Genomic DNA, 24,933 nt, shown 5'->3' on the forward strand with positions numbered 1-24,933 from the left:
AGCCCTAGAGCTGCGCAGCCGCGGCCAGCTCCGGCGGCCATATTAGTGCAGGCAGGAGAGCCCAACCCGGGTTGTGGGGTCGGGAGCGGGATCCATTTTGAAAAGGGAGCATCTGCCGAGAGCAGTCAAATCCAAGAGCAGCATGTAAGTGGGGAAAATCATGAGGTAGCCACCGTCCATGAGAAGCTCAACATAGTCAATTTGTCAGATTTTAAGGTGGAGGAATCACATAGGAAAGTGCTAAACAGAGGATTGTCTTTTTGTCCCACACACCATGGCGATCATTTTGAAGTATACAAAGATTTGCGCCTGTTTCTGCGGAGAGTCATGTTTAGAACAATGTGGGCCAAAAAAATCAAAACAGACAGAGGAGGCCATGGAAAGGCTTGATACGGACTTAACCGTCTCGGACAGACAAGCTCTAATTGATTTAGAAGCCCTCATGGATACCAATGTAGTTGAAACACAGGACATGGACGCACGATCAGTAACTTATACCAATTTGAAGTCAAGATCTAGGTACTTTCCTCCCTTGTCACTGAGCCCACATTTGAAAACGTTACTGCTACCAGCCTGCCCAACCACCCTCCCTCCAGTTAATTAATGTTAGTCCACTATAGACCTAACTACATATACTGTAATTTGTGGGGAAATTTGGCGACAATCTGATTGCATTTTGTGGGGAAATTTGGCGACAATCTGATTTCTATTTGTGGGGAAATCTGCCAACAATCTGGTTGCATTTTGTAGGGAAATCTGCCGCCAATCTGGTTGCATTTTGTTGAGAAATCTGCCAAAAATCTGGTTGCATATTGTGTGGAAATCTGCCGACAATCTGGTTGCATATTGTAGGGAAATCTGCCGACAATCTGGTTGCATTTTGTGGGGAAATCTGCCAAAATTTGGTTGCATTTTGTGGGGAAATCTGCCGACAATCTGGTTGCATATTGTGTGGAAATCTGCCGACAATCTGGTTGCATATTGTGTGGAAATCTGACGACAATCTGGTTGCATATTGTGTGGAAATCTGCCGACAATCTGGTTGCATATTGTGTGGAAATCTGCCGACAATCTGGTTGCATATTGTGTGGAAATCTGCCGACAATCTGGTTGCATATTGTGTGGAAATCTGCCGACAATCTGGTTGCATATTGTGTGGAAATCTGCCAACTATCTGGTTGCATTTTGTTGGGAAATCTGCCGACAATCTGGTTGCATTTTGTTGGGAAATCTGCCGACAATCTGGTTGCATATTGTAGGGAAATCTGCCGACAATCTGGTTGCATTTTGTGGGGAAATCAGATCTCCCCACAAAATGTTTGGGTGGGAGGTTCGAGGTCCGTGGAGTTGGAAGGTCGTTGGGGGGAGGGGGCCCATAATTTTTTTTTGTTATGGGGCCCAGTCATTTCTAGCTACGCCCCTGCCTCCCGCTGTATAGATGCTGATACACACTGCTACCGGCTAAACAGGAAGCAGTGTGTTTCAGCATCTATACAGCGGGAGGAGATCAGCGGCGATTGGAACGCAGGGACGGAGGTGAGTTCTGCCTACAGCGCTTCCGTGCGCCGCTCACTCTGCATCTGAGGGGGGGGGGGCCCGGGGAGAGGAAGGGAGGGAGAGGTCGGGCTGCCCTCCCCGCGGCTGCAGCTCCCCCCTCCCAATAGCGCGCACGGATCTCCAAACGGACATGGTCCCCTCCCCCGCCTCTTCAGGAGCCGGGCCCGGTCGCCGTGGCGACCGTTGCGACCACGGGCCCTACGCCACTGAATTGAGGCCAATGTCTGCTGCCATGAATCAGGAAGTAGAAACTGTGCAGATTTATTTTAGGATTTTTATCAGCTGTAACAAATACATGTTTTTGTTTAAAGGTTATTATGCTGCTGTGTATCTTTTAGAGCAGATTGGAGTTCTGAGTTCAGGTCCGCTGTAAGTGATCGCCAAGCCCATTATTCCCCTTCATTACCCCACCCACCTGAAGCTTCTCCCTCAATTACCACACTGTTGTCCCTCCTCCCTTCCCCATAGCAACAGGACGCATCACTCGGCTGCAGCCGAGGGACATATTTTTATGCATTTGTTTGTTTCGGGTCCAGTTAAAAATGGTGCAGGGTGAAAAATGGTGCACTGTTCCGCCGATAAATGTATCATAAAACGCTATTTACCGTTTTAATGTAAATGGGACGCGGCTGCGGGCGGACGCAGCCGCGCGAGAATCTGCAGTATGCTGCAGATTCTGGGATCGCTCCGCACCGCTCGGCATCACATGCACGCAGTGGAAACTCTTCCATTGCCGCGCATGTATTTCAGCACACCTGCGGTGCGATGCGGCTATGTAGCCGCATCGCACCGCTCCTAGTGGAAACGGGCCCTTATGCTGGGCATACACGGTTAGATAGTTCTTATCAGTCGAGCCGCTGATGGCTCGATTGATAAGATCCAACCTGTCCGATCCCCGCGGCGGATCGATCCCGCACTCGATCCCCGCGGGCGGACAATAGAAAACATTTGAATCGCTGATAAGAAGCGCCCGCTGGCTTGATACCGGCGCATAAACTAATCGTGTATGCCCAGCATTAGGCAGCGGGACACTGGAGGGAGTAGGATTAGGTGGAGGGAGGATGTGTGCATAGGCATACATTAATTTGTCCCAGTCGGTGATCGCTCCTTCACTTCCTAGTTAGTTTGCTGTATTCCTGCATCCAGCCAATCACCATGCGGGGACTGAGGCCACATGGTGATTGGCTGGATGCAGGAATACAACAAACTAACTAGGAAGTGAAGGAGCGATCGCCGGCCGAGACAAGGGACTGTATGCCTATGCACACACCAGAGTCCCGCTGCCTATAACACTATTTAGCGATATAAGTGTAAGGCACCCTGCATGCGCCATTTTTTAACACTTATAACACTAAATAGTGTTATATAATGTAAGTATATGCGGCACCATTTCCATTCCCCCGTTGCTGTGCGACATTTTTATCTGTCCCCCCCCCCCCCCCCCCCCACAGTGCCACCTGCTGGATGAAGCTTGATCCTGACAGATGACACAAATGCTTACAATTCATCCTTCAACAGCAGATTGTGGACACAGAGTAAAGTGAACGAGGAGTTCAACTTACAGAGATCTGTCACAAGTGTTAGATCGTACTAGTGACAGGGTAACTTTAAAGCAGGGCTGTGGAGTCGGAGTTGAAGTCGAGGAGTTGGGTACCTGGAGTTGAAGTTGGGAGTCGGTGGTTTCATAAACTGAGGAGTCGGAGTTGAGAGTTGGATGATTTTTGTACAAAATCTACAGCCCTGGTAAATAATAGACTAAAGAGTCGGAGTCAAGGAGTCGGAGCCATTTTGGGTACCTGGAGTCGGAGTTGGAGTCGGAGTCGGTAGTTTCATAAACTGAGGAGTCGGAGTCGGGAGTTGGATGCTTTTTGTATAAAATCTACAGCCCTGGTAAATAATAGACAAAGGAGTCGGAATCGAGGAGTTGGAGTTGGAGTTATTTTGGGTACTTGGAGTCAGAGTTGGAGTTGGAGTCGGTGGTTTCATAAACTGAGGAATCGGAGTCGGTAGTTGGATGATTTTTGTACAAAATCTACATCCCTGGTAAATAATAGACTAAGGAGTCGGAGTCAAGGAGTTGGAGTCGGCACCATTTTGGGTACTTGGAGTAGGAGTTGGAATCGGTGGTTTCATAAACTGAGGAGTCGGAGTCGGGAGTTTGAGTCAGATGATTTTTGTACCGACTCCACAGCCCTGCTTAAATGACTGGCTGAAATCACAGATTTAAAAAATGTAAAGAACATACTTACACAGCACCGTTATGCCCATATTCCAGGATGAGGGTGATAAGGATGGGCATCTTTATTTTTGGGTTATAGGAGATAGTTGCAGCATTGAGAGGCCCATCAAACAACAAATCCAAATACTTGGAAGAAGACTTTAAAGGAATGGCTCCACTAAACATTATTAAAATAAAAATAACAGGAATGTTATACAGTTATAGCAAATATTAGACCTCTATTTTCCATCAAATGTTACAACATAGGCAACAGGGCCGGCTCTACCATTAAGGCAAAGGAGGCAGCTGCCCCAGGGCCCCAGAGCTTGTAGGGGCCCCCAGTGGCTACAAGAGGAAAACATTTTTTTCAAAATCGGCCTTATAGTTTTTGAGAAAATCGATTTTAAAGTTTCAAAGGAAAAAAAAACACATTTAAAAACCTGCCGACTTTAATGGTTAATAGCAAATCCACCTTAAATGCTAGAAACCCTAAATTTGCAGGGTATGTTAAGGAGATCATTAGGAATAAGAGGAAAAAACAATTTTTCAAAAAGACCTTATAGTTTTTGAGAAAATCGATTTTAAAGTTTCGAAGGAAAAAAAGTATACTTTTAAATGCGGTAAATGTCACTTTTAGTAGCAAACCTAACGGTAGTGTAATTTTACATGCATCAAACGAAAGCGCAATAAATTTCCTGACGGGGTTTCCAGGGGGTCTATACGCAGCCGCAGCTCTTTGGCCAGGGATCACTATTCAGCCGCAATATGGCTGTATGAAGATCCCTGGCATGTTTTCCTATTTTCCCAATTTTTTTTTTTTTTATGTTTAGAGTGTGGGAATTTAAAAAAAAATTTGTGGGGTCCCCCCTCCTGAAACTTTTTAACCCCTTGTCCCCCATGCAGGCTGGGATAGCCAGAATGTGGAGCTCCGACCGATTGGGACTTCACACCCTGACTATACCAGCTGCAAAAAAGGTCCCCTAATGCCGATTTTTGTTCCGGGGTATATGTTGGGGGGGGCCCCCCAGGTTTATTTTGCCCTGGGGCCCCATTGTTGCTTAAACCGGCCCTGATAGGCAAATAATATTAATATAAGTGACTGTGAATGGGACAGGTGACAGGATCACTGATACCTGTACAACACTGTGACATATGTTAGACATAAATGTATAATAATGTGACTATGGCATGGGGAACCATATTACTGAGATAATAAACAAATCAGCCGGATCATCCGCAAGGCAACTTAGACAGGTGACTAGGGCCTGGAGAGAATCTACTTGCCCGATTTATGCTAGTTACCAACAAATCTTTTCAAAAAGCTAGGTGGCCATCCAGGGTGGGCCCAGAGTTGCTGCTTGCCCTAGCTCATTGCTATGCATGCATGCATGATGTGCAGGAAGTGGTTTTTTTTGGCTACTGGGAGATGTGGCTTCCTGTGCTATATAAAGGCTCGTACACACGTCGGATTTTTCCAAACGACTGGTCATTTGGACGTTTGACTGTCCGGTCGTTTGGATGTCAAATCGGGCACGTGTACAGTCGGTCGTTCAGCTACAGTCGGTCGTTCAGCTAATAAGACGGGTTTTGACTGATCAGCCTGGCGGATCGTTCAAATCCAGTCTTATCAGCTGAATAACCGACTGTACACACGCCCGATTTGACGTCCAAACGTGCAAACGACCAATTGTTTGGAAAAATCTGACTTGTGTATTTACCTTTAGCTTCTCCTGAATACTCATTCATTGCCTGTGATAGCATTCGTTACACTAGCTGCTGGGTGTGCTTGGACTACTATTGACCTACTGTTGTGATTGTTGCCTGGATTCTGACTACGCTTTTGGATTGCTGCCTGGACCGACATTGGATTGTTTCTGACCCTGATCTTGCCAAGTCCCTGTGTACTGTGATATTTCTGATCTCCTGTGTATGACCCTGGATTGTTACAGGATGTGAGTTTTCTCTACAAATTTGTACCTTGCTTATCTGATTTTGTTGCTGCCTCAGACTGTTTGGACTCTCTGCCTGTACTTACTAGTGTGGTCCTGGTGGTACTTCTGCCTTCCCGGCCTCAGTCCTTATGCCCCCCACCGACGTCTAACCCTAACTGTCCCCTCCACCTATCCCTAACTGAGCCCCCCCATAACATAACCCTAACCGACCAACCACCGATGCCTAACCCTAACTGTCCCCTCCAACTATGCCTATCTGACCAAGCACCATGGCCTAACCCTAACCAACACCATCAATGCCTAACTGACCTCCCACCAATGCCTGACTCTAGCTGTCCCCTCCACCTATCCCTAACTAATCTGCCCACCATTACCTAACCATAACCGACCAACCACCGATGCCTAACTCTAACCGTCTCCTCCACCTATGCCTAACCAATCCCCCACCATTGCCTAATATTAACCGACCCCACCAATGTCTAACCCTAAGCGAACCCCCACCGATGACTAACCCTAACTGAACCCCTCACTGATGCATAACCCTAACTGTCCCCTCCACCTATGCTTAACCAATGCCCTGCCATTGCCTAACCCTAACCGACCCCACCAATGCCTAACCCTAACTGAACCCCCCACCAATGCATAACCCTAACTGTCCCCTCCACCTATGCTTAACCGATGCCCCTGCCGTTGCCTGACTCCAACCTATCCCACCTCCACCAATGCCTAACCCTAACTGACTTTCCACCCATGCCTAATCATAACTGACTCTCTCATCAATGCCTTACCCTAACCGATTCCCCACATTGCCTAACCGATCCTCCGCATTGCCTAACCCTAACCGACTCCCATTGTTGTCTAACCCTAACCCCCCCCCACAACCAGTGCCTAACCCAAATAGACCCCCCCCCACCCATGCCTGACCCTAACTGACCCCTGCACTGTTGCTTAACCATGGTTGTCCCACTCCCCGACCAATGCCTAACACTTAGCGACTTTCCCACCCGTGCCTAACCCACTACCCAATTCTTCCAATAGCCATGTAGCCTTCTCTGTAATAATGCCCACTTTTAGTAGCCACAGTTTGTATAATATTCTTCTCTGGCACCTGCTACTTTATGAGGCGTCTCTGGTGCACTGAAAAGTTGGCAGTGCCTCCGGCTCCCAATTAGATTGCAAAAGCTTAATGGTATCACTGTATAACTCTTCTTTTCAAATCCTACATACCTGTATAAGTCATATGCCTCACTTTGCTTGGAGTCTTTTTGTAAGGTCATACTAAGAGAGGCTGTAGTGCTGCTGTTGGCTGAGATCTGCAGAGTCGTTTTACATCTGTACGCTGCACAAGACAAGCATATCGCCCATCAGTATGAGATATCACTCATCACACAACACCAATCACATCCCCATCACTCCATCTCTTACACATATAATCTCAGTAAACTCATATTATTAGTATATAGTATTAGTATAGTGCTCCTAATAAAGGAAGGCCTTGCCTAGTATTAGTATAGTGTTCCTAATAAATGGAGGTAATTTCCAGTATTAGTATAGTGTTCCTAATAATAGGAAGGCCCTGCCCAGTATTAGTATAGTGTTCCTGTCACAGGAGCCCTCAGTGGCCGACCGCACTTAGCCTTCTAAACGGTGCCAGCGCACAGATCGTGCGAACTCTGGTCGCAGTCAATGCGCAGGAACCGTTAAGAATTAGCCGCAGACAACTCAGAAGGGAGCCTGTGAGACACGGGTGATTACCACTTCACCCACTGGTTCAGAGTAAACTGCCACCACCGCGGTTATCATGGGACCGTGGGGCCCACTAACTGACTGACTAATCCTGCGAATAAAACGGTTAAACACACGATATTCTGTCTAGCCAACAACAAACAAACAGTAGCGTATCTTCAGAGACCCGGGATCAGTTCTGTGTGTGCTGATAAGCAGGGTAGCGGAACAGTGAATGACTTGGAGGAAGTCTTTTATTCACGCAATATAAATAATTAATATATACAGACAATTATGAAAATCAACAATTATGAAAACAGTAATAGCCAGTATGAAAAATAAAAGAAGGGAGAAAAATACTTAGTTCCTGGAAAGATGTCCTTATTGTGGGAAGAATCATAAAGTCCTTGGTTTCAAAGTCCAGAGTTCAGAGTTCAGACCAGGTGGATGCCAGCATATCCTCAAGCTGGCATCTGATGAGTGCAAGATGGTTCAGTGTGGAGGACCAAGCCCGCCTGCTGGCTCTGTGCTTTTGATGAAGCTGGTTTGGGGGTGTGGCAATGCCGGCCCCCTCTGAACTACCAGCAAATGACAGTTCATTCCCTCTCAGAGATTTTAGAGCTAAACTTATGAATTGCTGTAACTCCTGAACCATACACGTTACATTTAGGGGGGTAACAGCTTCATACTTGGAGGAAAATACAGATTAATATGATACCTGACATGGCTAGTGCATCAGATCAGGGTCCTGAGTAGATTCATACCTGGGTGGTAGGGGCCCCGGGCCCCTCTCGACTGGTATCAAGAGATCCAGCATGACCCTACGGATCCAATGATACCGCTCTCATAACCACCCTATTTATTGTATTCTGTAAATGGGCAAAAGATTATATTGTACATTCATTTCTTCCTGCTAAGGCCGGAGTCAGCCTGACTGGAGTCCAGCTGTGTCTGCTTCTTGTCTATGAAAGGCCCTGTTGGCTCCTTCAATTAACATCTGAATGTGAAATCTGCTTAGACAACTTTGAGTTTACACCTCTGGCTTGATCAGCAGTCACAGGGCCAGTCTTCCTGCCAGCTGCTTGTCACCTTATACCTGATGGATGGGCCATCAGCACAGCTTGAAGCCAGGGACTCTCCAGTGCAGATTAGGCTCAGGCTCATTAGCATATCAAAAGAGCCAACCAGCATTTGGAATGGTGCTCTCTTTGCTAAGAAAAGGACTTTAGCTGTCCCTACACACTCAACCCAGATTGTACCGTTTTGAAGCGCAATCGATGCAGGAATCGAGTGCGATCGTTCTTTTCTTCAAGGGCGGTTCCAGGACGCGCCTGCGTCCCCGCAATCGTCCGTGACAGTTCCTAATATAGGAAGTCCCTGCCCAGTATTAGGATAGTGTTCCTAATGAAAGGAGGCCCTGACCAGTATTAGTATAGTGTTCCTAATAAAAGGAGGCCCTAGCCCATTATTTGTATAGTGTTCCTAATAAAGGGATGCCCTGCCCAGTATTAGCATAGTGTTTCTAATAAAGGGAGACTTGACCCAGTATTAGTATAGTGTTCCTAATAAAGGGATATCCTGCCTAGTATTGGTATAGCGTTCCTAACAAAGTGAGGTTCTGCCCAGTATTAGTATAGTGTTCCTAATAAAGGGAGGACCTGTCTAGTATTAGTATAGTGTTCCTAATAAAGGGAGACCCTGCCCAGTATTAGTATAGTGTCCTTAATAAAGGGAGGCCCTGTATAGTATTAGTATAGTGTTTCTAAAAAAAAAGGGAGACCCTGCCCAGTATTAGTATAGTGTCCTTAATAAAGGGATGCCCTGTTGTTAGCATACAAGAAATGTATTGTATATGCAACAACTACTGTATGACTAGTATACTGCATGGCCACTAGATGGCAGTGTTACTTGTATGTGTGTTCCTGTTCTTGCTGTGTCATAGTGATAAAATAAAAAAGGTTCTGTGCTCGTTGGTTCCTGAGCAGAGTTCAGTGTAACACAGACTAGTCTGCCTGTCCTTTGTGTAGCCTAAGAAGTTATATCCATCAGGTTATGGGCCCAGGTCATGCTACAGAAATCCAGCACATGCTACAGAAGCCCAGGATATAACCAGATACAGCAAGCTACAGCAATTGAGTGCAGGAGACAGCACCAGAAAGACAAACAGCAGAAATGGCTGCCAGCATCCCCTCAGCAAAGTTCTCCATCGCAAATCTATCAAATCAGAACTACCAGTCCTGGAAATTCAAGATGAAAATGCTGCTTATAAGAGAAGGTACGTGGAAATGTATAGATGAACCCAGGCCTGAACAGCCCACGGAGGAGTGGATAGACAGAGATCAGAAAGCTCAGAGCACAATCTCTCTATGCATAGATGATGATCAAATCATACATATATGTAACTGTAAGACTGCTAAAGAAATGTGGGAAGGACTACAGAAAGTGCATGAAAGAGTCAATCTCAGCAATAAACTGTATTTAATCAGAAAGCTTTATCAGACCAAGCTACAGAAAGACCAGGAAATGCAGGACTATATAAGACAGACCTTAGAAATGGTGGAGAGACTGAGAGGGATTGGTGAAGACATAAAGGACTTTCATGTGGCAGCATTATTGTTAAGTGGACTTCCTGAAAGTTATGAGGCACTTGTCACAGCACTAGATGCACGGCCAGATGATGAACTTACACTGGAATATGTAAAAGGCAAGCTTGTGGATGAATACAAGCGTAAAGCAGAAAGTATGAGTCATGCAAGTGTATGTTCAGAGACTGCTTTAAAGGTAAAGTACAAAAGTAATGTGCAGCTAGAAAAACGGGAATGCTTTGTGTGCAAAAAGCCAGGACACCTAAAGGCAGATTGTAGAATCTGGAAAGCTAGAATGCAAAAACAGAGTGGATTGCAACAAGCTAAGAATGTCACAGAAACAAAGGAGTTTGCATTTGGATCCAAAAATGGTGTCACCTCAGTGCAAGCATGGTGTGTGGACTCAGGTGCTACTAGTCACATGACAAATGACAGACATTTCTTCACTCAGCTTGATGAAAGCAAAACAGAAAGGATAACTACAGCTAATGGACAATTCACAAATTCAGTGGGAATAGGAGATGGCTTTCTATACTGTCCTATCTCTCCACATGTCACTAGAAAGATCCATATGAGAAATGTTCTGTATGTGCCAGACCTTGACAGCAATCTTTTGTCAGTAAAGAAGCTCACTGACCAAGGCAATGTAGTCACATTTCAGGGTGACAGTTGTGTCATCACAAAAGGGGATTGCTTACTTGCAAAGGCTAAAATCACAGATGAACTGTATAGGCTGAACTGCAGTGAAATGGTTAAAACAGCCAAAGAGGATAAGCATTCAGACTGCATCCACACGTAGCACAGACGCCTCGGGCACAGAAGTCCTGATACAATAAAGAAAATAGGTGAGAATAACTATGCAAGTGGTATTAAGATCAATCCATGTGATCAAATGGTGATCTGCACCAGCTGTATTAAAGGAAAAATGACAAGGAAACCTTTTCCCAAGCAGACCAGCAGCAAAGCTCAGGAGACTCTGGACTTGATTCATTCAGATCTTTGTGTTCCTATGAAAACTTTAACTCCAGGAAAGAAAAAGTACTTCCTGACTTTCATTGATGATTACTCCAGATACACTACAGTGTTCCTACTTCACAATAAGGAAGAAGTGCCAGGGAAATTAGAAGAGTATCTCGCTCAAGTAAGTAATACATTTGGCAGGATGCCCAAAGTACTACGAACAGATAATGGCTCAGAATATACAAGTGGTAAAACGCAAGCCATTCTGAGGAAACATGGAATCTTGTTCCAGACGACTGTTCCATATAACCCAGAGCAAAATGGAGTTGCAGAGAGAATGAACCGCACGCTGTGCGAGAGTGGGAGGAGCATGCTCTTTGATGCTGATATGCCAACCACATACTGGGGAGAAGCTATCATGACGGCATGTTACCTTCAAAATCGTTTGCCAGGAAAAGCAACAACAAAAACTCCATATGAACTGTGGAACAAAAAGAAACCAGATTTAAGACATATCAAAATTTTTGGAAGCAAAGCCTATGTACACATTCCAAAAGAAAAACGTACAAAATGGGATGCGTGTGCAAAAGAAGGAATACTTGTGGGGTACAGTGAATCACAAAAAGGATACAGAATTTTACATCAAGACACAAATAAGATAACAGTCAGCAGAAGTGTGATTATTGATGAAAGCTCTGTGTGTGTAAAGTTTGAACAGCCGACTCAAACTATCCAAACTGAGGAAGAATCAACATCTGTCACTCAAGAAAATAAAGAAAATGACACAGAAATAGAAATTATTACAGAAAAATCAGAAACTGAACCAGAGACGCCTTCGATCAGAAGATCAACCAGAACCAATAAAGGTGTTCCAGCTGAACGACTATCTTATGTCGCCCGAAGAGCCGTCCAAACTGAACCTGGTTCATGGAAAGAGAGGCAGGAACTGTCAATGCATGAGAAGCAAATGTGGAATAAAGCTGCTGATGAAGAGATGGCATCACTCAAAGATCTACAGACATGGACTCTTTCAGAGCTACCTCAAGGTAAACATGCCATAGGATGTAAATGGGTTTTTAAAACCAAATGTAATTCTGAAGGAAAAATCTGTCGGTACAAGGCAAGGTTGGTTGCGAAAGGTTACTCACAGAAGTTCGGTGAGGACTATGATGCTACTTTTGCGCCAGTCGCTAAACAAAGTACTTTCAGAACACTCATGACAGTGGCTGCCATGCGAAAAATGATTGTGAAACATCACGATATAAAGACAGCTTTTCTTAATGGTGATATTGAAGAAGAAATTTACATGTGTCAGCCAGAAGGATATGTGAAAAAGGGACAAGAGCACCTTGTCTGCAAGTTGCAAAAATCTCTTTATGGCCTCAAACAATCAGCACGAGTGTGGAACTCAAAAATTAATCAAGTTCTATTAAGTGAAGGATTTACAAGAAGCAAGGCTGATCCGTGCCTATATGCCAAACAAATAGACGCTGAATGGATGTATCTATTAGTTTATGTTGATGACCTGATCATTGCTCACAAAAACAACAATGAAATTGGAAAATTAACAGGAGTACTCAACAAGCATTTTGAAACAAAAGACCTAGGAGAAGTGACATATTATCTTGGAATTGACATCCAGCGTGAGAAAGATGGAAGCTTCCTGTTAAACCAGAGTGCAAAAATTGAGTCTATTCTTCAGCAATTCAACATGACAGAGGCCAAAGGAACAAGCACACCTATGGATACAGCCTATCCAAAGTTAGAAGGAGAAGATGATCTTCTCACATCTAATGAACAGTACAGACAAGCAGTGGGGGCACTTCTCTACATTGCAACCACTACACGTCCAGACATTGCAGCTGCCATGTCTCTTCTTTGCAGACGAGTTGATAAACCACGTGAAAGAGACTGGAATGCAATTAAAAGAGTTATGAGATATCTGAAACAGACAAAAGGCTTAAGTTTGAAACTGTCAGCGAGTGGTGACTTAAACCTCATGGGATATGTGGACTCTGATTGGGCAGGTGACCACAACACACGCAAGTCCACCAGTGGTTACTTATTAAAATTGGGAAACAGTCCTATATCTTGGTCCAGTAAGAAACAAACGTCAGTGGCACTGTCTTCTACAGAAGCTGAATACATATCGGCAGCGTATGCCAGTCAAGAAGTTGTGTGGTTACAGCAATTACTCAAGGATCTTCGAGAGGCAACATCAGAACCTACTGTCTTATTTGAGGACAATCAGGCTTGCATTAAGCTTGCAACAAGTGAGAAGATTAGTGCAAGAACCAAGCACATCGACGTCAGACATCATTACATTCATGACCTAGTTGGTCAAAAATTGATTGTACTTATGTACTGTGAATCAGAAAAAATGATTGCCGATGCTTTGACAAAACCACTTCCTAAAAATAGATTTGAGGATCTTAGATCAGAAATGGGACTGACATAGATAGTAGTTGTTGAGTGGGGGTGTTAGCATACAAGAAATGTATTGTATATGCAACAACTACTGTATGACTAGTATACTGCATGGCCACTAGATGGCAGTGTTACTTGTATGTGTGTTCCTGTTCTTGCTGTGTCATAGTGATAAAATAAAAAAGGTTCTGTGCTCGTTGGTTCCTGAGCAGAGTTCAGTGTAACACAGACTAGTCTGCCTGTCCTTTGTGTAGCCTAAGAAGTTATATCCATCACCTGTATAGTATTAGTATAGTGTTTCTAAAAAGGGAGGCCCTGCCTAATATAAGTATAGTGTTCCTAATAAAGGAAGGCCCTGTCTAGTAATAGTATAGTTTTACTAATAAAGGGAGACCCTGCCCAGTATTAGTATAGTATTCCTAATAAAGGGGGACCCTGCCCAGTATTAGTATAGTGTTCTTAATAAAGGGAGACCCTGCCCAGTATTAGTATAGTGTTCTTAATAAAGGGAGGCGCTGCCCAGTATTAGTATATTGTTCCTTATAAAGGGAGACCCTGCCCAGTATTAGTATAGTGTTCCTAATAAAGGGAGACCCTGCCCAGTATTAGAATAGTGTTCCTAATAAAGGGAGACCCTGCCCAGTATTAGTATAGTGTTCCTATTAAAGGAAGGTCCTGCCCAGCATACTTATAGTGTTCCAAATAAAGGGAGGCTCTAGTATAATGTGCTCAATAAAGGGAAGCCCCATCCAGTGTTAGTATAGCATTTCCTTTAAGGGAGGTCTTTCCCAGATTTTAGTTTTCCTAGTGGTATTCCTAAAAAACTCTTGCATTTTTACTTCTCACTTTGTGCAACACCCAGATCTCTATAGTAAATGTCTGACATAAGCAATTGGCAGTGGCGTAGCTAAGGAGCTATGGGCTTCAGTGCAAGTTTTACATTGACCCCCCCCCCCCCCCCCCCCAGCACAGCTCACATAACAATTGTTATGCCACACCAAAACATGCCAAGGACAACTAACCACAGAATCAGAGGTGCTAGAAGGGGAGGGGGAACAGTTTGTTAATGATTACTACTATTCAAAGCATCTATGAAAGTGATACAATTACAAGCACAGCGCATAAAAAGCTTATACTGCGGTTAAAGGGAGGGCCCCTCCGAGGTGGCAAACAATTTGGGCGCATGAAGCAAGTGGACAAAAAGGGCGCCGCCATTCACTCCCATAATAAATATAGTTTGATGGGCGGCGAACAGGAAAAAAGGGCCCCTGGAGATTATTAACGTTTTCAAACTGTGCTTGTGATGATTTAAGTTTAGAAAATGCACCCATGACGAATAACGTTTACAAAAATACTAAACATATTTATCGTATTTAACTCAAACGTTATTTAAAATTTTATCTCTTACTGTTTGTAAAACATTATTATTCACATAACAAAGCAATTACAGTAGTACGTAAATTGTAATATATTTTTTACAGTCACTATTTGTAAAACATTGTTATCCACACAATAAAGTGATCACTAAGAGGAGTTTTAGGGTTAGGCACCACTAGGGGAGATTTAGGGTTAGGCACCACTAGGGGAGATTTAGGGTTAGGCACCACTAGGGGAGATTTAGGGTTAGGCACCACTAGGGGAGATTTAGGGTTAGGCACCACTAGGGGAGATTTAGGGTTAGGCACCACCAGGGGGATCTTAGGGTTAGGCACCACTAGGGGGATCTTAGGGTTAGGCACCACCACGGAGGTCTTAGGGTTCGCCACCACCAGGGGGGTCTTAGGGTTAGGCACCACCAGGGGTGTCTCAGGGTTACGCACCACCAGGGGGGTCTAAGGGTTAGGAATACGTACAGGGAGGGTTCTGTGTAAGAGTAGGGTTAAGTTTAGTTGTAGTAAAATATGATTAATATTTACTAATGTTTTACAACAGTCATTACGAACGTAATTATATTTTTTTCATCATTATAAACAATATTTTCAGATTATATTACATGAAGAAACGATAAATGAAGGTTATTCACAATATTATACATTTATAACGATCATACATATATTATCGTTTTTTAACAAACATAATTATAAGTTTCACTTTTAAAACAGGAAAGCTTGTCGTTTTAAATTAAATGTTTTATAATTTGTAAAACATTATTGTAAACGAAATACACAATATTTTTATAAACGCTATTACCGCTTTTCATTTACACCACGCGCCCTTCCTCCCCCCCCACACCCTTTTTGCATGTACGCCCCTCGGGGCCCTGGTGCGGTCGCAACCTCGGCACCCCCTATTGCTACACAACTGGGATTTGGGTTTTTGCAGCCAATATGTCCTTCAGTTGACTTACTGTAGTAAGGATGATCTTTGCCAGTATTGAAGAAAACAACTTGACTCGCAGGGTTTGTGGCCACCCGATCTTGCTGACCTTTGAAATCCCCGACCTGGATACATTTAGATTTACATGGAAACCCAGCGCCCTAGAAGAAAGCAGCAAACAGAAGCCTTATTACAAAAACTTAAATACAACAACATTACAAGCAAAGGCTACAAATGCCATTACGCTTTCCTTGAATACTCACTGTCAACTGAGATCTGCTCTATTATCCAGGTGAGTTTAGCTTAATGTGCCCATGCATCACTAGATCGACCAAGAGACAGATCTCTCTCTGATCGGAGAGAGATCTGTTGGCTGTCCATACACCACTAGTCGATTTACACTCGATTTCAGCATGAAGTCTCTCGGGAATCAGCTTTATGATGCCACGAATTCTGCCTGGCCGCTCCCGCTGTTGATTGTAGGTGTGTGTGTATGGCGTAATTTTAGTATTTGCCATGGGCGCTGTCTTGCCTAGTTATGCCACTGCCAGCTGGTCTACTCTCTGTCAGGAAATACCCACTGACACCAGCTGGTCTACCTTCTCTCAGGAAATACCCATTGACACCAGCTGGTCTACTCTCTGTCAGGAAATACCTACTGACACCAGCTGGTCTACTCTCTGTCAGGAAATACCCACTGACACCAGCTGGTCTACTCTCTGTCGGGAAATACCCACTGACACCAGCTGGTCTACTCTCTGTCAGGAAATACCCACTGACACCAGCTGGTCTACTGTCTGTCTGGAAATACCCACTGACACCAGCTGGTCTACTCTCTTTCAGGAAATACCCACTGACACCAGCTGGTCTACTCTCTGTGGGGAAATACCCACTGACACCAGCTGGTCTACTCTCTGTGGGGAAATACCCACTGACACCAGCTGGTCTATTCTCTGTGGGGAAATACCCACTGACACCAGCTGGTCTATTCTCTGTGGGGAAATACCCACTGACACCAGCTGGTCTACTCTCTGTCAGGAAATACCCACTGACATCAGCTGGTCTACTCTCTGTCAGGAAATACCCACTGACACCAGCTGGTCTACTGTCTGTCGGGGAATACCCACTGACACCAGCTGGTCTACTGTCTGTCGTGGAATACCCACTGACACCAGCTGGTCTACTGTCTGTCTGGAAATACCCACTGACACCAGCTGGTCTACTGTCTGTCTGGAAATACCCACTGACACCAGCTGGTCTACCTTCTGTCAGGAAATACCCACTGACACCAGCTGGTCTACTCTTTGTCGGGAAATACCCACTGACACCAGCTGGACTACTCTCTGTCGGGGAATACCCACTGACACCAGCTACTCTACTCTCTGTGAGGAAATACCCACTGACACCAGCTGGTCTACTCTCTGTGGGGAAATACCCACTGACACCTGCTGGTCTATTCTCTGTGGGGAAATACCCACTGACACCAGCTAGTCTACTCTCTGTCGGGAAATACCCACTGACACCAGCTGGTCTACTCTCTGTCAGGAAATACCCACTGACACCAGTTGGTCTACTCTCTGTCAGGAAATACCCACTGACATCAGCTGGTCTACTCTCTGTCAGGAAATACCCACTGACACCAGCTGGTCTACTCTCTGTGGGGAAACACCCACTGACACTAGCTGGTCTACTCTCTGTGGGGAAATACCCACTGACACCAGCTAGTCTACTCTCTGTGGGGAAATACCCACTGACACTAGCTGGTCTACTCTCTGTGGGGAAATACCCACTGACACCAGTTGGTCTATTGTCTGTGGGGAAATACCCACTGACACCAGCTGGTCTACTCTCTGTCGGGAAATACCCACTGACACCAGCTGGTCTACTCTCTGTTAGGAAATACCCACTGACACCAGCTGGACTACTCTCTGTCGGGGAATACCCACTGACACCAGCTGGTCTACTCTCTGTCAGGAAATACCCACTGACACCAGTTGGTCTACTCTCTGTCAGGAAATACCCACTGACACCAGCTAGTCTACTCTCTGTGGGGAAATACCCACTGACACCAGCTGGTCTACTCTCTGTTGGGGAATACACACTGACACCAGCTGGTCTACTCTGTCAGGAAATACCCACTGACACCAGCTGGTCTACTCTCTGTTGGGGAATACCCACTGACACCAGCTGGTCTACTCTCTGTCAGGAAATACCCACTGACACCAGCTAGTCTACTCTCTGTGGGAAAATACCCACTGACACCAGCTGGTCTACTCTCTGTTAGGAAATACCCACTGACAACAGCTGGTCTTCTCTCTGTCGGGAAATACCCACTGACACCAGCTGGTCTACTCTCTGTCGGGAAATACCGACTGACACCAGCTGTTCTACCTTCTGTCAGGAAATACCCACTGACACCATCTGGTCTACTCTCTGTCAGGAAATACCCACTGACAACAGCTGGTCTTCTCTCTGTCGGGAAATACCCACTGACACCAGCTGGTCTACTCTCTGTCGGGAAATACCGACTGACACCAGCTGTTCTACCTTCTGTCAGGAAATACCCACTGACACCAGCTGGTCTACTCTCTGTTGGAAAATACCCACTGACACCAGCTGGTCTACCTTCTATCAGGAACTACGCACTGACACCACCTGGTCTACTCTCTGCCAGGAAATACCCACTGACACCAACTGGTCTACCTTCAGTCAGGAAATACCCACTGACACCAGCTGGTCTACTCTCTGTCGGGAAATACCCACTGACAACAGCTGGTCTACTCTCTGCCAGGAAATACCCACTGGCACCAACTGGTCTACTCTCTGTCTGGAAATACCCACTGACACCAACTGGTCTACCTTCTGTCAGGAAATACCCACTGACACCAGCTGGTCTACCTTCTGTCAGGAAATACTCACTGACATCGGCTGGTCTAATCTCTGTCGGGAAAATACCCACTGACATCAGCTGATTTACTCTCGACGAGTTGTGGAATACATTTTGATGTGTTTTCAAGCTTGGACACACAGCACATGAGAAATGGGTAGGGACAAACTCAATCCAACATAAAAATTAATTTTCAAAATTATAATCGAACTTGGGAAAGTATTAGTATAGCTACAAAAGACAGATGGGGTAACATTTTAAACATGATAAATAAGTAGTAGAATAGATTTTAGGGTTAAGGGTTATGCCTTGTGTATTCTTTTTAGTAACAAAACTGAATCAAATACAATTTTTTTTTGTATATTCTGTACCAAAACCAAGACTTGTAAAATGAAAACAAAGTGAAAGAATATAAAAGAAAATAACTATATTGCTACCTTAGGAACTTGGCTTTTTAAATATATATGTCATGAGGGTATATTACTGGTATTTTTGCAAATAAGGTTTTGTGATCATCGATGGTGTACAATGAGAAAGCAAATTTTTTTGTCACCATACATTGTACTAGAAACATAATGTACATGTTGTAATAACCAGGATGGATAAGCAAATACAATGTGTGGGTTTAACTTATAGTTAGCACTGTTTATTGTAAAGCTATAATGAATGTAAATGGAGAAATAGTGTGTTTTTTCCATTTTCCCCCTCATTTTCCCTTTAAAATGCATAGAAAATAAGGTAATTACTAAACAAAAATATTACTCACTAAAAGCCTAATTTGTCCTGAAAAAAACAATACATACAGTAGATCATTTTGGTGTGATAAGTAGTAATAAAGTTATTGGCAAATAAATAGGAGCAGCGCTGATATGTAAAAATTGCTCTTATCCTGAAGTGGTTAAAGGGAACCTTAACTGAGAGGGATATGGATGTTTCCTTTTAAACAATACCAGTTGCCTGTCTGTCTTGCTAATCTCTTTGGCTGCAAGTGTGGCTGAATCACACACCTGAAACAAGAATGCAGCTAATCCAGTCTGACTTCAGTCAGAGTACCTAATCTGCATGCTTGTTCTATGGCTAAAAGTATTTGAGACACAGGAACAGCAGTAGAGTCAGACAACTGGTATTGTTTCAAAAGGAAAAATCCATATCCTTCTCAGTTTAGGTTCCCTTTAAACAATTTTATTTTCTATGCATTTTAACAGGAAAAAGAATAGAAAAAACACATTATTTCTTAGTTTTACCAATTCCAGTTTAAAAATAAAAAGCACTACTGTAGATAAAAAAAAACACACAAATTCTGTTTGGCCATTTCTACCGTTTATCACAAAACTTAGATTATGTTCCTGTGACAATTTATGATGAAAAAATTTGATTCTGAAATAAGGCTACAGTTTTTATTTTTCACTATGAAGAAAATAAAAGCATTTTTAATGGTAGAAATCAATTTTATTGTCTCAGGTAACACATATTCCCTTTCACCAGTTAGTGCTGCAGCAGATAGTGCCAGATGTGTGCACAAAAGTAATGCCCAATTGTTCATTGCTGTGTTTCAGCTACAAGACGTATATCTACATCCTCGTACCTTAGATGAAGTCACAGAGGACATAGATATACTGTAGTGGTAGATAAAGTGATTCAAATCCATTTGTATGGAAACAAGCAGCTACATCATCCAACAAATCAGAACTTACCTTGTTGAAGTCTTTCAAGGAAGGGGCGGGATATGCAGTAAATGCACTGACGTTTAAATATAATATAGAAGCTATAAGGAAGTCATGGGCCCTCTGATGGCTACAAGAAGGTGTATTAACACTATCTGGTTAGAAGAAAGAAAGAAAAAGAGTGAAAGTGAGAAATAAAGAGACCAACCTGATTTACTAAAATAGAAGTCAGGGTTTATAGTCAGGGCCAGTTGTAGACTTTTTGCTGCCTGAGGCAAACTTGTGAGGATGCGCCCCCACCCCTGATGTGAAATGATCGCACAGCAACCAGCAATTTACTCTGCTTCATTAATTTAATGTTCTCACATTACATGACATGTTGCAGCTCAACACAATAGCACACAGGCTGGCTGTGAGTCTGTGACAAACAAACTGCTGACCCTCGGCCTCCATTCCTCCTCAGGAAGCTACACACAGTACAAAAATGCTGCCCCTGAAATCTCTGCGCCTGATGCAAATGTTTCACCTTGCTTCATGAGAGAACCGGCCCTGTTTATATCCCCATAAATAGCAATCCAGTATATAAAATGTAGCCTTTAACTACTTTCACCTCCTGGACGTAGAAGATACATCCAGGACGCCATGTGCGCTCCCGCGGCCGTTCGCGCTCCCGGCCATGGATCGGTGCCCAATCACTGATTCCTCTCCCCCGCAGAAAAAGCGACGGCTTCTCTCGGAAGCCTTGCTTTTTCTGCCACCTACGTCCCCCTACGTCCCTCTAAGCGTACATGTTACGCTTAGAGTGACGTCATGTAAACAAACCTAAGGTTGCCATCTTGTGGCCAAAAAGTAAAACTACATCTACATTAAAAATTAAATAAAAATAAACATATATTTACATTATAAAAAATACTATTTACATCCCGCCCTCCCAAAAATACCCAAATAAAATGTTTAATAATAATAATAATAAAAAAAAACATTACAATAAAAAAAACCAAAAAACACAAATATTTGCCTAAGGGTCTAAACTTTTTAAATATGCATGTAAATGGATGCAAAACGCCAAAAATGCACTTTTATTTCCAAATAAAATATTGTCGCCATACATTGTGATTGGGACATAATTTAAACGGTGTAATAACCGGGACAAATGGGCAAATACAGTACGTGGGTTTTAATTATGTATTATTTTAAAACTATAATGGCAGAAAACTGAGAAATAATGAATTTTTTCAGTTTTTTTCTTATTCTTCCTGTTAAAATGCATTTACAGTAAGGTAGCTCTTAGCAAAAGAAAGCCTAATTGGTGGCGGAAAAAACAAGATATAGATCAGTTCATTGTTATAAGTAGTGATAAAGTTATAGGCTAATGAATGGGAGGTGAACATTGCTCGGATGCATAAAGTGAAAACGACTGAGGGCTGAAGTAGTTAATTACAATTCTCCATTCTGAGACCATTTATGTTAAGACTATGCGACTGATGGACTTTTTACCGTATTTGTTATACCGTATCTCTCTATCAGGGGCGTAACTATAGGGGAGCAGTGTCTGCGACTGCAGGGGGGCCCAGAGGAGTGGGGGCCCCAACTACTAACTTTCCCTTTCTCTGACAGTCCAGATCAGGGGTCTTCGTGCCTAAATGTGTGTGATGATCCTGATAGTCACACGTTTTACGAGCCTTGTAAGATGGGCCCTCAGGCTGTAAGGATCACTAGGGGGAGGGAAGGAGAAGGGATGTGAACATTAAAGGGGAACTGAAGTAAGAGGTATACCGAGGCTGCCATATTTATTTCCTTTTAGTCAATACCAGTTGTCTGGCAGCCCTGCTGGTCTATTTCTCTGCAGTAGTATCTGAATAACACCAGAAACAAGCATGCAGCTAGTCTTGTCAGATCTGACTTTAAAGTCTGAAACACCTGATCTGCTGCATGCTTGTTCAGGGGCTATGGCGAATAGTATTAGAGGCAGAGGATCAGCAGGGCTGCCAGGCAACTGGTATTGCTTAAAAGGAAATAAACATGGCAGCCTCCATATACCTCTCTCTTCAGTTCCCCTTTAAGGGGGCTCCATCAAAGTTTTGCTGGGGGCCCCCATGATTTGTAGTTACGTCCTGCTTTTTATTTGGAGAATTGCAATTAAAATCTACATTTTAAATATGTGATTACTATTTTTGTGCCTATAAGTCCTCACTTCTATTTTTGTTCAATCATTGATGTGGTCTGAACGAGGGGTGGCTTTAATCGCATTCATGCAAAAGGGCATCTGGAAAAAAAGGGCGCGGGGTGTAAACGATAAGCGGTAATAGCGTTTATAAAAATATTGTGTCGTATTTCATTTACAATAATGTTTTACAAATTAAAAAAACATTTAATAATGTGTATGAAATCCCAAATTGTGAAAACTAAAATCTTCCCTGTTTTAAAAGCTAATTAAGTTTGTTAAAAAATGATAATATATGTTTAATCATTATAATTGTATAATATTGTGAATAACCTTCATTTATCGTTTCTTCATGTAATAAAATCTGAAAATATTGTTTATAACAATGAAAAAAAATATATATGTTCGTAATAGCTGTTGTAAAACATTAGTAAATATTACTAACATTTTACTTTAACTAAACCTAACCCTATTCTCACACAGAACCCTCCCTGTACCTATCTCTAACCCTTAGACTCCCCTGGTGGTGCCTAACCCTAAGACCCCCCTGGTGGTGCCAAACCCTAAAACCCCACTGGTGGTGCCAAACCCTAAAACCCCACTGGTGGTGCCAAACCCTAAGACCCCCCTGGTGGTGCCAAACCCTAAGACCCCCCTGGTGGTGCCAAACCCTAAGACCCCCCTGGTGGTGCCTAACCCTAAATCCCCCCTGGTGGTGCCTAACCCTAAGAACACCCTTAGAGTTATCGCTTTATTGTGTGGATAATAATGTTTTACAAATAGTGACAGTAAAAAATTTATTACGATGTACTTACTGATCGCTTTATTATGTGGATAATAATGTTTTACAAACAGTGGGCTCGATTCAGTAAACGGTGCTAACCCATTTAGCACGCCTAATGGCTTTGGGCGTGCTAACTAGGGTGCTAAGTAGTTAGCACATACAAACTACTTAGCACCGTAATTAGCACATGCAAACTACTACTTAGCATCGTGTTAACTAGGGTGCTAAACTCCATGGTTAGATACCACTGGTCTTGCTAATTACGATCTTGTAAAAGATAGAATATTTGGAAATTTAAATTCAATCTGAGCTCTATATATTACCGTATTTTACGGACTATAAGACGCTCCAGACCATAAGACGCACCTATGTTTAGAGGATAAAATCCAGGGAAAAAAGATACTAAACCTGGTTGCATCTGTGCTGCAGGGGCATCTTGTGAAGCTTACCCTCCAAGCTGTCTATTTAACCCCCTTGGCGGTATGAAAAATACCGCCAGGGGGCAGCGCAGCAGTTTTTTTAAAAAAAAAAAATGTTTAAATCATGTAGCGAGCCCAGGGCTCGCTACATGATAGCCGCTGCTCAGCGGCATCCCCCCACCCTCTTCGATCGCCTTCGGTGATCTCCGATCAGGAAATCCCGTTCAAAGAACGGGATTTCCTGGAGGGCTTCCCCCGTCGCCATGGCGACGGGGCGGGATGACGTCAGCGACGTCGGGACGTCATTGGGAGACCCGATCCACCCCTCGGCGCTGCCTGGCACTGATTGGCCAGGCAGCACACGGGGTCTGGGGGGGTTACCGCTAAGGAGGTTAAGGTACACTGCTCAGTAACACTAACTCCTGCTGCCCCCACCAGCAACACTAATCCCTGAAAAACTAATCCCAGCAACACTAGCTACAAGTGCAGATGTAAAGGGAATAAAAATTCAGGAATGAGGGAGACCTAAATAGACAGGCTTGGGGATTATTTCTGTGCCTCTGAGCAAATGTGGAGTACAAACAGGGGCAATGAGGTGCTAGAGTGGAGTAGATCTGCCCAGGATGAGGCAGCAGAAGCTTCACCCTGTATTTTAGTTACAATAAATTTTTATTGAACAACCAATAAAAGAGATCATTACAGATAAAATTATCCAACAGGTTCATTAATGGTATTTTATGTTTACCCGATACAAACAGTCATCCAGCTGCATCCTAAAGTGTACATCAAGTATACAATTCAGTAGTAGGGATTCAAGCTAGAATACACAGACAACTGCAAAATATTATGAATTTCACATTAACAAAAAGATTCTAGGCTACCTATAGGCAGTACGCTGTGATTTACTCCTAACTGAGATCACCTTGACCATAAACATATAATCACAGACGGGTAATGTTACCATCCTTAACTGAACATTAATAAAGATATTAAGTTTTAAGGTCAACCCAAAAATCTGGTGGTCTCGGGATAGTACTAGATAACGGCACCAGGTGGTGGTTATTTTTTTTAAAGAAAGAGTGGGCCGGAGAGAGCCAGAAAGATAAAGAAGAGAAGGAAGAGAAAAAAGAAAGAGAAGAAGAGAGAGAAGAGGACCTGCCAGGGGCCATAGCAAAATTCAGCTGGTTCCTTAGGGGTGGGACATAAACTCATAGGGTCCCAAATGAGGGTGGAGGTAGCGCATGGAAGTATTGAGAGTATAGGGGTTCCCACACT

General features: G+C 43.6%; 1 protein-coding gene across 1 annotated transcript in view; it reads right to left on the reverse strand.

The window, feature by feature from the left end:
* Nucleotides 1–24,933, reverse strand: part of LOC137536635 (pancreatic lipase-related protein 2-like) — a 118,765-nt gene that overhangs the window by 3,027 nt on the left and 90,805 nt on the right. Inside the window, exons 9-12 of the mRNA XM_068258885.1 lie at nt 20,322–20,446; nt 15,772–15,901; nt 6,955–7,066; nt 3,807–3,953 (exon numbers count right to left, since the gene is read on the reverse strand). Of these exons, the coding sequence (XP_068114986.1) occupies nt 3,807–3,953; nt 6,955–7,066; nt 15,772–15,901; nt 20,322–20,446 (514 nt within the window). The remainder of the gene's footprint in view (nt 1–3,806; nt 3,954–6,954; nt 7,067–15,771; nt 15,902–20,321; nt 20,447–24,933) is intronic.

This window comes from Hyperolius riggenbachi, chromosome 10, assembly GCF_040937935.1.
Source record: "Hyperolius riggenbachi isolate aHypRig1 chromosome 10, aHypRig1.pri, whole genome shotgun sequence".
In the NCBI taxonomy this organism is placed as follows: domain Eukaryota; kingdom Metazoa; phylum Chordata; class Amphibia; order Anura; family Hyperoliidae; genus Hyperolius; species Hyperolius riggenbachi.